This window comes from Castor canadensis, chromosome 18 (genome assembly GCF_047511655.1).
Source record: "Castor canadensis chromosome 18, mCasCan1.hap1v2, whole genome shotgun sequence".
Classification (NCBI taxonomy): Eukaryota; Metazoa; Chordata; class Mammalia; order Rodentia; family Castoridae; genus Castor; species Castor canadensis.
The window spans coordinates 6232947-6248458 of record NC_133403.1 but is presented as its reverse complement, the minus strand read 5'-3'; the positions used below and the strand labels follow the sequence as shown (position 1 = coordinate 6248458).

General features: G+C 37.9%; 1 protein-coding gene across 1 annotated transcript in view; it reads right to left on the bottom strand.

The window, feature by feature from the left end:
* LOC109684467 (immunoglobulin lambda-1 light chain-like) overlaps positions 1-14657 on the bottom strand; it is a 781398-nt gene extending 766741 nt beyond the window's left edge. The window contains exons 1-2 of the mRNA XM_074061175.1: positions 14540-14657; positions 14115-14412 (exon numbers count right to left, since the gene is read on the bottom strand). Coding sequence (XP_073917276.1) covers positions 14115-14412; positions 14540-14585 — 344 coding nt within the window. The 5' untranslated portion in view covers positions 14586-14657. The remainder of the gene's footprint in view (positions 1-14114; positions 14413-14539) is intronic.
* Between the last annotated feature and the right edge of the window lie 855 nt (positions 14658-15512).

Genomic DNA, 15512 nt, shown 5'->3' with positions numbered 1-15512 from the left:
GTACACTGGAATGCATTACAAGGGTCTCACCAGTTCTGTACATTTTTTTTACAATTCTTATTTCTTTATGTTATTCACAAAGGATAATACCAAATGACTTCCCTAGGTTCAATAATTATTGAGAATGACTTTCTTTTTTGTTGTTTATTTTTCTTTTTTTACTTTTTTTCCTTTATTGTTGTGTGGGTGGGGGTACTTTGTGGCATTTACACAGGTTCTTATAGTGTATCCTATATAACATTACCCATTTGACCAGCAATCTTCCTACATAATCTTTTAATGCTTCTGACATAAACTTCTTTTGTGCTTTGGTCATGATTACAATAAAAGATTTGATATCTTTTTAAAGTTATAACAGGAGGATTTCAAGATGGCTGCTAGAGGTAGGAAGGGTTACTATAGGATTTTACTCCTATAGTAAAATCTTGGAGAGACGCTGGAGACACACTTTGCAGGCATAATCACCGAGAAAAGGCATAACTTTGACCCCTCCACATCTCCAGCCGGTGCAGAGAATCTCCACTTCATGTTAAATGGAGAAACGAGGAGGGCCACCCGGGGCCGCCAGTGGCCGGCACCCATACGGCTTGGGAAGAAGCGGACCAGGTGAGCTTTGCGGTACCGCGGTACCCCCACAGACAAGCCTGGACCAGAGCAGCATAGCCCCCTGGACAGACTGACCTCCACCTGGGAAAAAAACAGAAATTCAGTAATAAGCAATAAGAACAGTTAAGACAAGTTGGAAAGAGGGTGGGGCGCCCTGAGCGCTGAAGATTGGGGGAAGGGAATCCTTCCCGGGACTGTGAATAAACAAGCCGGGTGGGCTGGAAAGCCTCTGGCAGGAGCGGGGTGGGCACCCAGCAACCAGGAGCGGGAAAGCTTGTGAGAGGAGGGAGGAAAACTCCACAGGAGAGGAGGGAAGACCCACTTCCCACGTGAACTGTAAACAAACATGGCGGCTGGCAGGAGCAGCAGCACTGCCCAGTAAGCAGGAGCAGGAAAGCTTCTGAAAGTGGCAGTGGGAGGAAAACTACAGAGGAGAGGGGGGAAGACCCACCTCCCACATGAACTGTAAATAAACACACAGGCCTGACAACACGGGGGGCACAGTCACCTTTCCCAGTGCTTGGAAAGGGGAAAGCCTGTAGCAGAGGCTCCCGCACAGGAGAACTCTGAGTAAACAAAGCCTGTGGGACCAGGTGAATGCTAAGTTCACCCCAGAGATCTGCATAAATAACACCGCCAGCTACAGGCTGAGAGCAGCAGGCAGGCAAGCCACAGTTTCAGATACCACTCTCAGAACTGTCTCCAGACGCTTTTTTTCTTTTTCTCCCTACCTTTGATGAGAGAACAACCGAATTACACATGCAAGCTGAAAAACTTACTGAAACTGTATTGCATTTGAACTAGGGACACTTGGTGGGGCTTTGTGTGTGTGTGTGTGTGTGTGTGTGTGTGTGTGTGTGTGTGTGTGTGTGAGTGTGTAGTTTTATTCTACTTTATGCATCCCCTTTGATGAGACAACTACAGAACAACATCTGAGGCACCAACTCCAGGATTGGAGATTGAGACAGACACTCAAATTATTAAGACTGAAATTGCCTTGCATATAAACTTGGATGTATTTTTTTTTATTTTCTATTTTCCATTTTATTTTAATTCATTTTTATATATAGATACTACTTTCATTTACTTATTTTTTATTTTTTTATCTTTGATTTTCAATCCTCTCTCTGTCTCTCTAATGTCTGTTCAGCTTACTGTCGATTAGTACACTAACACTCCCTGTTTATACCTTTGAAACTCTCTTGTCTGATACCTTGTTCTGCTTTCTCCCTCTTGTCTGTATATTTGTTTTCCCCTTTTCTTTAACTTCTTGCTTTCCATCTCAGCTCACTCTTCCATTCTAAATATTACCATTGTTATTATTACAAGCTAGAAAATACTTAACTGCACACAGTACAGGGATAGTAACAACACCAAGGAAAATGACGGGAAGACAGAAAAAACAGGGAAACCAGTTTCCCCACAGCAAAAAATCAGTACAGGAACCAGAGAGGAATGAAGAGAACAGAAACTCAGATCCAGACTCCAACAAAATGAAGATAAACTATGCCAAAGGACACAATGAAGCCCACAAGAATAATTTAAAAGAAGATATACTACAAGTACTCAATGAGAATTTTATAGATATGATACTGGATAGGGTCAACCAAAATGTACAGGAGACACTCAAGAAATTCCAAAACAATAAAAATAGAGAATTTGAAAAAGCAAAAGAAGAAATAAAGGAAACCATAGAAGCACTGTATAAACACCAAAGTGAAAGAGAGAACACAATGAATAAATGGATAAATGAACTCAGGACAAAAATAGACAACAATAAAGAAGAAAACTGCCAGGATATGGAAAACCTCAGAAAAAAGAACGAAACAGAACTGCAAAACAAAACAGAAGGCCAATCCAGCAGAATAGAACAAACAGAAGACAGAATCTCAGAACTTGAAGATGAAATGGTAATTAAAGGAAAAACCGAAGAACTATTAATTAAACAACTCAAGACCTGTGAAAAGAAAATGCAAGAACTCATTGACTCCATCAAAAGACCAAACTTGAGAATCATGGGCATCGAAGAAGGAGAAGAGGTGCAGGTGAAGAGAATGCGTAATATATTCAACAAAATAATAACGGAAAATTTCCCAAATCTAGAGAAAGATATTCCCATACAAATGCAAGAGGCCTCCAGGACACCAAACAGACCAGATCAAAATAGAACTACTCCACGACATATCATCATTAAAACAACAAGTTCAGAAACTAAGGAAAGAATATTGAAGGCTGTAAGAGAGAAAAAACAAGTAACATACAAAGGTAAACCCATCAAAATCACAGCAGACTTCTCAACAGAAACATTAAAAGCAAGAAGAGCGTGGGGTGAGATCTTCCGGGCACTGAATGAAAATAACTTCAACCCCAGGATACTCTACCCAGCAAAGCTATCATTCAAAATAGATGGAGCAATAAAAGTCTTCCATGATAAGCAGAAACTAAAACAATATGTGAGCACAAAGCCACCATTACAAAAGATTCTGCAAGGGATCCTGCACACAGAAAGTGACACCCAACTTAACCATGAAAAGGCAGGCAGCACCAAACCACAGGATAAGAAAAAGCAAGACAGTAGAGAGTAACATCAAGTTAGGTACACACAATCAAACCTTCAAACAACTAAGACAACTAAATGGCAGGAATCACCACATACCTATCAGTACTAATGCTTAATGTTAATGGACTTAATTCACCCATCAAAAGACACCGTTTGACAAAATGGATTAAAAAAGAAGATCCAACAATTTGTTGCTTACAGGAGACTCATCTCACTGACAGAAATAAGCATATGCTTAGGATGAAAGGCTGGAAGAAGATTTACCAAGCCAATGGCCCCCAAAAACAGGCAGGAGTAGCAATACTTATCTCTGACAAAGTAGACTTCAAACCTACATTGATCAAATGAGATAAAGAAGGACATTCCATACTAATAAAAGGGGAAATAGACCAAAAGGAAATAATAATCATCAATCTGTATGCACCAATGTCAACACACCCAATTTCATCAAACATACCCTGAAAGACCTAAAAGCATATATAAACGCCAACACAGTGGTTGTGGGAGACTTTAACACCCCATTATCATCAATAGATAGGTCATCCAAACAAAAAATCAATAAAGAAATCCAAGATCTAAAATATGCAATAGATCAAGTGGACCTAGTAGATGTCTACAGAACATTTCATCCAACCTCTACACAATATACATTCTTCTCAGCAGCCCATGGAACCTTCTCCAAAATAGATCATATCCTAGGGCACAAAGCAAGCCTCAGCAAATATAAGAAAATAGAAATAATACCGTGCATACTATCTGACCACAATGCAGTAAAAGTAGAATTCAACAACAAAAGTAAAGACAAAAAACATGCAAACAGCTGGAAACTAAATAACTCATTACTTAATGAAGAATGGATCATCGATGCAATAAAAGAGTAAATTAAAAAGTTCCTGGAAGTCAATGAAAATGAAAACACAACTTACCGGAACCTATGGGACACAGCTAAGGCAGTCTTGAGAGGAAAGTTTATAGCCATGAGTGCATATATTAAAAAGATTGAAAGACCCCAAATCAATGACCTAATGATACATCTCAAACTCCTAGAAAAACAAGAACAAGCAAATCCCAAAACAAATAGAAGGAGAGAAATAATGAAAATAAGAGCTGAAATCAACGAAATAGAAACCAAAAAAACCATACAAAGAATTAATGAAACAAAAAGTTGGTTCTTTGAAAAAATAAACAAGATCGATAGACCCCTGGCAAACCTGACTAAAATGAGGAGAGAAAAAACCCAAATTAGTAGAATTAGGAATGCAAAAGGGGAGATAACAACAAACACCATGGAAGTCCAGGAAATCATCAGAGAGTAATTTGAGAACCTATATTCAAATAAATTTGAAAATCTAAAAGAAATGGACAGATTTCTAGATACATATGATCATCCAAAACTGAACCAGGAGGAAATTAATCACCTGAATAGACCTATAACACAAAATGAAATTGAAGTAGCAATCAAGAGTCTCGCCAAAAAGAAAAGTCCAGGACCTGATGGATTCTCTGCTGAATTCTATCAGACTTTAAAGAAGAACTGATACCAACCCTCCTTAAACTGTTCCACGAAATAGAAAGGGAAGGAAAACTGCCAAACACATTTTATGAAGCCAGTATTACACTTATCCCAAAACCAGGCAAAGACACCTCCAAAAAGGGGAACTATAGGCCAATCTCCTTAATGAACATTGATGCAAAAATCCTCAACAAAATAATGGCAAACTGAATTCAGCAACACATCAAAAAGATTATTCACCACGACCAAGTAGGCTTCATCCCAGGGATGCAGGGGTGGTTCAACATACGAAAATCAATAAACGTAATAAACCACATTAACAGAAGCAAAGACAAAAACCACTTGATCATCTCAATAGATGCAGAAAAAACCTTTGATAAGATCCAACATCATTTCATGATAAAAGCTCTAAGAAAACTAGGAATAAAAGGAAAGTTCCTCAACATTATAAAAGCTATATATGACAAACCTACAGCCAGCATTATACTTTACGGAGAAAAATTAAAACCATTCCCTCTAAAATCAGGAACCAGACAAGGATGCCCACTATCTCCACTCCTACTCAACATAGTACTGGAATTCCTAGCCAGAGCAATTAGGCAAGAAGAAGGAATAAAGGAATACAAATAGGTAAAGAAACTGTCAAAATATCCCTGTTTGCAGATGACATGATCCTATACCTTAAAGACCCAAAAAACTCTACTCAGAAGCTTCTAGACATCATCAATACCTACAGCAAGGTACCAGGATATAAAATCAACATAGAAAAATCATTAGCATTTCTATACACTAACAAAGAGCAAACTGAAAAAGAATGTATGAAAACAATTCCATTTACAATAGCCTCAAACAAAATCAAATACCTAGGTGTAAACCTAACAAAAGATGTGAAAGACCTCTACAAGGAAAACTATACACTTCTGAAGAAAGAGATTGAGGAAGACTATAGAAAGTGGAGAGATCTCCCATGCTCATGGATTGGTAGAATCAACATAGTAAAAATGTTGATACTCCCCAAAGTAATCTACATGTTTAATGCAATTCCCATCAAAATTCCAATGACATTCATTAAAGAGATTGAAAAATCTACTGTTAAATTTATATGGAAACACAAGAGGCCACGAATAGCCAAGGCAATACTCAGTCAAAAGAACAATGCAGGAGGTATCACAATACCTGACTTCAAACTATATTACAAAGCAATAACAATAAAAACAGCATGGTACTGGCACAAAAACAGACATGAAGACCAGTGGAACAGAATAGAGGATCCAGATATGAAGCCACACAACTATAAGCAACTTATCTTTGACAAAGGAGCTAAAAATATACGATGGAGAAATAGCAGCCTCTTCAACAAAAACTTCTGGGAAAACTGGTTAGCAGTCTGCAAAAAACTGAAACTAGATCCATGTATATCACCCTATACCAAGATTAACTCAAAATGGATCAAGGATCTTAATATCAGACCCCAAACTCTTAAGTTGATACAAGAAAGAGTAGGAAATACTCTGGAATTAATAGTTATAGGCAAGAACTTTCTCAGTGGAACCCCAGCAGCACAGCAACTAAGAGATAGCATAGATAAATGGGACCTCATAAAACTAAAAAGCTTCTGTTCATCAAAAGAAATGGTCTCTAAACTGAAGAGAACACCCACAGAGTGGGAGAAAATATTTGCCAACTATACATCAGACAAAGGACTGATAACCAGAATATATAGGGAACTTAAAAAACTAAATTCTCCCAAAACTAATGAACCAATAAAGAAATGGGCACGTGAACTAAACAGAACTTTCTCAAAAGAAGAAATTCAAATGGCCAGAAAACACATGAAAAAATGCTCACCATCTCTAGCAATAAAGGAAATGCAAATTAAAACCAACCTAAGATTTCACCTCACCCCTGTTAGAATAGCCATCATCAGCAACACCACCAACAACAGGTGTTGGCGAGGATGCGGGGAAAAAGGAACCCTCTTACACTGTTGGTGGAAATGTAAACTAGTACAACCACTCTGGAAAAAAATTTGGAGGCTACTTAAAAAGCTGGACATCGATCTACCATTTGATCCAGCAATACCACTCTTGGGGATATACCCAAAAGACTGTTACTCCAGAGGCACCTGCACATCCATGTTTATTGCGGCACTATTCACAATAGTCAAGTTATGGAAACAGCCAAGATGCCCCAGCACTGACGAATGGATTAAGAAAATGTGGTATCTATACACAATGGAATTTTATGCAGCCATGAAGAAGAACGAAATGTTATCATTCGCTGGTAAATGGATGGAATTGGAGAACATCATTCTGAGTGAGGTTAGCCTGGCCCAAAAGACCAAAACTCGTATGTTCTCCCTCATATGTGGACATTAGATCAAGGGCAAACACAACAAGGGGATTGGACTATGAGCACATGATAAAAGCAAGAGCACACAAGGAAGGGGTGAGGATAGGTAAGACACCTAAAAAACTAGCTAGCATTTGTTGCCTTTAACGCAGAGAAACTAAAGCAGGTACCTTAAACAACTGAGGCCAATAGGAAAAGGGGAACAGGTACTAGAGAAAAGGTGAGATCAAAAAGAATTAACCTAGAAGGTAACACCCACGCACAGGAAATCAATGTGAGTCAATGACCTGTATAGCTATCCTTATCTCAACCAGCAAAACCCCTTGTTCCTTCCTATTATTGCTTATACTCTCTCTACAACAAAATTAGAAATAAGGGCAAAATAGTTTCTGCTGGGTATTGAGGGGGGGAGAGGGAGGGGGCGAAGTGGGTGGTAAGGGAGGGGGTGAGGGCAGGGGGGAGAAATGAACCAAGCCTTGTATGCACATATGAATAATAAAAGAAAAATGAAAAAAAAATAAAGTTATAACAGCATTTGTTCTTCTTGGAAATAGATTATGTCAATTACTACTTGGGTTTTTTGTTTGTTGGTTTCTATATTACTTTAGTTCTATTTATTTTTTTCACAAGATACCCAATTTCTTTATCTTCCTTGGTATTTCCCTTTGAGAACTAGGTACAAAAAAATCATTCCTTTGAAAAATTTGATGTTGTCATTCCAATCCCTTGAAATTGTCATTTTGGATGTTTCATGATTTCATCATCTTCTGAGTTGATTCTGTAAATCTTAATTTTTGAATCAGTGGTTGTTGACATCTGTGGTCAATTAAATCAGTAGTTAGCTAATTATTATATATGTCTTTAAATACATGGATGCCAACTATCAGCCATTGCCAAAAATACTCAATGTGGATAGGGGCACAACATGAAATTTCCAACATTATATAATGTTCCATTGGCTATTATTTCATCCTAAAACAAATATTCAATTTAACTGAGAGGAAAGAGCTTAGACCTGTCTTACTTTCAACTTTCACATGCACATGGATTTAAGCATGACAATGCTCTTCTCTATCCCAAGGATATGACAGAGCTCATCATCACCATTACCAATGCACTTTTGAACTCCTCACAACTCAATTTTCCTTCCTTGTTATTTGTTTTCTATGATAATGGATGCCTCTAACATTTTTGACCAATACAGTAAGGGTGGAGGTCTTCAGATCAAATAAACCCTGAGTGAATTAAAAGTAAGAAATATACTCAGATTGAGGGTTATACATGATTTAAAGAAAGCACCAATAAGGTATTATCTGTTGATGGGAATTGTAGGGGAAATTCCAGAATTGCTGTTTGTTGCTCCAGTGAAAGCTCTTCTCTGGGTTTGACAACCAGTATGGTTTTTCAGGCTGGTGATTTTCAAATCCATTGTAACTATGTGAATAGATTAATGATGATTGATGAGTAAAAAGAACCATAAAACATCAGATTTTAGGATTCTTCTTTATTATTACTTTTTTGCTTTTTCTATGGTTGGAAGCCATTGTAACTAGTCAGCTATGAAATTTTTTATTTTTACCAGTGTTCTCATTAACTGGTCTTCTAATGATCTGAATACAGTAGTCCAGCTGTGTTTTGACCAGCATTTCCTTTTGAAATTATTAAAACAAAATAATTTAAAGTCCTAGTATTCAGAATTGTACCACCACTATGTCCATAATGGCTATTTCCTTTCTCTTCCTATAAGATAGGTCAGTGGTTATTCACTGCTCTCTCTCATCCTTAATTCCTAGACCTTCAAAAAATGTCACCATCTTCATAATTCATTCTCTCCCCCATGTCCATGCCTTGTATTCTTTACTTTTTAATACCCAGTACCTTTGACCATGGTTAGTTTAGTTTTCACTTTTTCTTATTACATTTAAACATAAAGTTCATTGTTCAATTGTTAACCCAATTACTGCTGTCAGTACTTTACCTTATGAATGAAAATAAAGGAGTAACCTACTTTATCATCAAATATGGAATAGTAAATTAGCATGCTCTGAATATAATTCTTATCCCTGTGGTGTTATTGTTGTATTATTACAACAAAATGAGTTAACTCTCTTTAATTCATTCATATAGTAGGTCCAACAGATATGTGCTCTCATCAATGTCAATTAAGAGCTATTTATCATTATGCTATGGAGATTTATTTCCTGGTTTTCAATACATTTGTGGAACTTACTCATTTCTCAAATACATTTTATGATTTCATTTATTGCTATTTTTTAGTATACATCAGTAGTAAAAGGGGTTTAATTATGATGTTGCAATAGATACATGCAGAATTTTCCCCAATAAGCCTTCTAAAATTTCCAATTGAGTATGTACATACACTTGAGGGCATTCCATGTGTCTCTCTCATTTTGCACATTTTTTATTCTTTTTTCTTTCTGTTCTTCACAAGGGATGATACCAATTGACTTTCTAAGGTTCAGTGATTATTCATTGTTTCCTTTTTAATATTGTACATTTGACAAGGCATTCTCCCTATACATTCCTTTAAGGTTTTTGTCATGTTTTCTTTAGCTATTTGATCATGTGTACAATAACTGATTTTATGTCTTTTTGAAATCATCACAATGTTTGCACTTCCTTGAGAACAGTTTCTTTCAGTGGTATTGGGGTAGTTTTTGGTTCGTTTCTGTATTAATTTGTTTCCTTTGTTTTCCAGCCAGCAATTTTAAGTTTCTTCATCTTCCTTGATATTGTCTTCGAGAATTAAATTTTAAAATCCTTTCAGTGGAAATTTTGTTGCTGATATCAATGTATTTTCCCTTGTGCTTGTGATGCTGCATGTTTTATTGTTTATTATTTTCTGGGGGAATAGTGTAATTGTCAATATTTGAATTCATTGTTACTGTACTTCTCTGCTCAATTATATCAATCATTAACTAATTATTATAGATTAACTTAAATGCCTAGAATCAACTATCAGCCATTGCAAATGACATATATTGTGTGTTGGGGAATAACTTCAAATCTCCATCGTTTCATAATTTACCTTTGGCCATCACTTCATTCTAGCACAGACTGCATTTTAATGCAGAAAGAGAAGATTAGAGTCTTCTCACTTCCTACCTATGCATACACATGAGCGATGGCAAGTATATTACAATGCTCATCCTCATGATTCTTACCAACATGCTTTAAAATTGCCATACCTCATTTGTCCCTTGATTGTTGTTTGTTTTCTATGATAATGGATCCGTCTGATATTTTAGGCCAACACCTTTACAGTGGAGTTCATTAGATCAAATAAGCCTTTATTTAATTAAGGTTAAGATGAATGATTAAGACTATGCCATGATATAAAGAAAGCACAAAATATGGTACTATCTGTTAATGAAACTTGTAGGGAACAATCAAAAAACTACTCTCTATTTATTTAGTTAGTTGGCTAAGGGATTGTCCAATATTTATCTTTTCAAAATACCAACCCTCTCCTTAATTAATCTTATATATTGTCCTATTTATCCATAATTCATGAATTTCCTCCTTAATCATCACAATTTTTTGTCAACTTTCTCTTGTGGTTAGCTTATTCTTGTTCATCTAAGAACTTCAAGTGCATTATAAGGTTGTTTCCTAAAACTTTTTTCAATGTAGTCACTCATTGCTATAAACTTCCCTTTTAGAACTACATTTGCAACAACCCAAGGGTTCCTTTTAGTTATGTCTTCATTTAATTCTTGGAATATTTATACGTTCCCCATGATTTCATCAATGATCTACTGATTATCCAAGTGTATCTCTAGGTTTAATAAAGATCAATACATTCACGAATTTAAAGGGAGACGATTAGGTATGTGGAAGGGGAAGTGGGGAGGCAAAGGAGTACATGAATGGTTAATAGAAGTGATAGATATGACAAAATATATACATTCATGAAAATGTCATAATGACATTTGATTTGTTTATGATACAAATATTGGGAGATATATTGAGAGATGCTTAAAACTAAAAACCATGATTAATTATGAGGGTATGAATCAAAAGAAACTTTCGCTGCTCAAAGTTAGAAGCAGAGATTCTGAAAATACATGATTTCCATTCACTTTTGCGGAATTATAATCCTGGTTTTCAGTGACTGCAATTATCGTACCCCATTTTTTACTGCAAATAAAGGTCTTATCAAATTACCAGTATATTTGCACAGATCCTGAATATATCTGTGGTAATGCTAAATAAAGAGGCAACTCATAGGAAAAGTGTTTTAAAGGAAAGGTGAATGGGGTCTGGTTCTGTGGGTGTTGGCAAATTCCTCCCTCAGCCACATGTGTTTTTGCTGTATGGAACCATGAATAAAGTGTCCATGGTAGCAGGGATGGTGATATTTCATGGGATCTTCCATGTGAATTTCTTCTCCCTTATGTGACCTAACTGTAGCCTCGGTTCAACCCTTAATAGGACAACATGAGAAACCAACACCGAGCTCCCAAATTGAATCTCCTCCTATGGGAAATATCCAGGTCTCTAAGAGGCCAATTGATGGCACTGAATGTCTTCCATGATGGCAGGGTAGCTATTAGTTCTTTCTGCAATAGATGCATAATCCATGTAGATAAGTAATTCTAGCAAAAACTTTATCCAGAAACTTGTTCATGCTTCTACCACCATTCTGGTATTTCACATGGAAATTCAGAGCACATTGTTAATTTCATGGGCACTACTGAGCAGCAGTGAGTCCATGCTCTACCATTCACCGCTCCTCACTTTGTGATCCCTAACTTCAGTCACTGTCAAAGCAGGTGGACTGACCAATGCACATGCAGGGATGGACACTGTCCTCCAGGATGCTACAAGTGTTCTAAATCACCTTCTAACACATGATGCTGCTTCTCCCATAACCAGGAGTGCAGGTCCAGGAATCAAAGTGTGGAAATAGGGTGACTCCACCCACCATTATCCCTAGAGATCCACTCTAAAAGTGATGCATCACTCTTTATAACTTACAGATTTTTGGTCTAGTGCATTTGTACCCCTTCAAAAGAAGAAGGCTTTCCACTGGAGAGGCAACAATGTCTGACTTGAACTTGCTCTTTGTCCCCCTTTAAATAGTAATGAGAAAGAATCAGCAAGCAAAATGGAGTATTTGCTAGTGATTGATCTCACATACCAAGTTGCCACACAAACACACACATGAAAATTAATTCAATCCAATGGAGCAGGGCTGTTATTTGATCAGTACTTCCTGGAGAAGTTTTTGTTATCCCAACTGGCATGATTCACAATGGCTTCAAACTACCTAAGATATTTTTAATGCCAAAAAGAATATTAAAAATAAGACCAAGAAAATTAACAATTATAGTCACAGTTATTAGGAATTTATGGGTAAAAAGTACACCTTTCTCATTTCGCTATGAGTGTGTTTACATGTATATATGAAACACGTTTTTATCCTCCATATGATCCCAATGGGTTCAAACATAATATGTGTGTAAAGTAGTAAGTTTTACCATTATAATTTTGTAAGATATCAAAGAGGAAGAAAAATAGTGGGGATAGAATATGAAAAATATCTTCTATTCTCCTGTAGGGTGCAGTGTTCTTATTTCCATTGTTTGTGGATGGTTTTATCATATTATGTAGGACATAGTTCTCATCAAAGCCTTTATTTGGAGATAATGTGCCTCACTGAAATGGATGGGCTTCCTACTGACAAATGAGAGTTGTGGAGCCTTCACTGCAGACCACTTTGACACGCTGAACTGTGTTTCCTAGAATTGATCATATCTACATTTGTATTTGGATGACTGAAAAGAATCATTGTATTTTTATTGTTATTTTGGGGCTACATTGTGACATTGACAAAAGTTCTTCTAAAGTATCAAGCATACCATTTTGTACAAGATGTGGAGAGTTGAAGTGAAAATGATTAAATTCTGTAGCACCCACCTGTAGGTGTGCATGTACTGAGTCACTGTCCAGATATGTGTAACTAGTCCTCAATTCCTGTGTTCACCTTCTGTGGATGTTACACTCCAACTCAATACCCAATGCACCAGTTTCTTTTTCATCTTATAAGAATGCAAAGATTGTGTTAGACACGTGGCTCAAGTGGTAGATTGCCTGCTTAATCAGTGTAGGGCCCTGAGTTCAAAATCTCAAGGCCACCAATAAAATAAATAAGAACATGAGAGTGTCAGAAATAGGTGTCACCTTTGGAAATCTGAAAATTCAAGACAGGAGCTGAATCTTTATGGCAGAGTAGCCTCCAAATTCAACTCATGGCAGATGTTGGGGACAGATAGTCTCGTTTCAGTGTCTGATCACAGTTGTTCAGATAGAAAGCTGAAGCACAGGCTATCGAGAAATCAGTGAGGGAGGCAGCAAATGGACAGAAAGAGGCAGAGTCTCCATGAGATGGCAGTTGAGCACTCAGCATGCATAGTGGAAGATGTGAGCTGGAGGCCCTCCAAGACATCCTATATAAGAAGAAGGCCTTGGATTCTTGTCTCCAGTAAGTCATTAACATTAACATCTCTGAGAAAGAACAGGAACATGAAGACATAGATTTCTGGGTAAAAGAGCACTTTCCAGCAAGGGTCAGACCTCCTTTTGTGAACTGTCACAACTTCTGCTTTACTAGGGGATAGATAAGGCCTGAAAAGAGAATCTAGGCAGAGGACATGAAATAAACTCACTGATTTTCTTTCTCCAGAATCCCAGACTTCCAGAGAAAGCTAAACTTTAGAAAGTGAAATCAGCAGATCTAGGGTCTAATACATGCAGTATTTCAGTTACTAACATAAAGATGTTATGTGATGATGACAGTAATATATCCCTCCATCTGTCTGTCCTTCTAGTCCAAATCACCTTCCTCTTATTTACTGAATGATAAATAACCAAACAAGCTGTCTGAGAGTTCTAAATCGACCCTGATTCAACACTGCAGAGCATCCCTGAGGGCTTAAAGAAAAATGCTTTTGGGGGCTTCATTGCTGAGTGAAGTGTGCAAGGCTTCCTCATAGTTTGTGTGACCCAAACGAGGAAGGGGATTATATCTCACTTCTCCATCTGCCTGAGTCACTGTGAGGAGCATCATCACTCTCAGATGACAAACAGTAATAGTCAGCCTCATCTTCAGGCTGTACTTGGCTGATGGTCAGAGTTGCTGTTGTCCCAGAGCTGGACCCAGAGAATCGGTCAGGAATCCCTGAGGGACGTTCACTATCTTTGTATATCACCAACACTGGGGCCTGGCCAGGTTTCTGCTGATACCAATCTGCATAGTTCTTTGGCAGGGCATGCCCAGAGCAGGTGATGGTGGCTGTCTGTCCAAGGGCCACTGATGCTGAGGGAGGCTGAATCAGCTCATAGGAGGCCAGAGAACCTGCAAGAGAGGAGAGTAGAGGAAGGTTACTACTGTCCCTTTCTGTGCCTTGTTGTGCTTAAACTCAGAGTCAGCCCCAGATCAATGTCCTGTGAGAGCTGAGCCTGGGTACTGCTAGGATGCTCACCTGTGTACAGAGTGAGGAGAGGGATTAAGAGATGGATCCTTGCCATGCTGGAGGACTACAGAGCTGTGTCTCCAGATAATTCACAGCACAGCTGGGCTCCACCTGGGCTCCCTTATCCCTTCTTAGGTCCTTTATGGCAGTGAGTGTTAAGTATTTATGCAAATTTACCCCTGCCCTGTAGCTCCACATTGAGGGTTAGTAGGGAACATTATTCTAGAAAGAGGTAAGAATTAGTGAGTGAAGAGGAGAGATAGAATGCTAATTTCCTCCATCTTCTCCTCTGATCAGAAAATCTGCCATGGAATACAAAGAATCCTGTTCAGTCACCTCTACTATTGAAACAAAGTTTACTCCCTGACTCTCCAAGGCTGTGTCCTGGGTCTTGCTTAGCAGAGCTCTGGACCCTCCAAGGACTTGGCCCGGGGCTACTGATGATTTAAACATGGTTCTTCAAATGACTCAGCTGAAGGTAGAACATGGACCATTCTACTTGTTTGCGTTCTCTTCTCTGCATATTCCAGTTAAAGTTTTGTCTGTTCCTAGACTTTTCATTAGGATATCACCCTTTGTCATCAGCATTTTGTTCAAATCATTTATTTTATGACCTATTGTCAGGTGAGAATCAATTTGCTTTTTCTGTTTCCTCACAGATTCTAACATCCTTTCGCACCAGGTGTTTGCTCCCTTCTATTTGCCCTTCTACCCATATAAAAGTAGCAACAAGATTAGGGAATACAATCTTGTTTATCTTTTTTGGGTCATAGTGTCTAATTTTGTTAACAGTGCATGAAACCACTCTTACCTAACATGCACACTTTTTCCCCTTGGATCTCTGTGAAGGTGTTTGGGTCATGGCTCCATAAGACTGCGATCTGGTTGGTTGATAATCAGAGGTCCTTTAAGCCATGAAGATCTTATCACTCAACCAAGCATAGCCCCATATCAGAAGTATGAACTGAGCATTTGAAAGTTA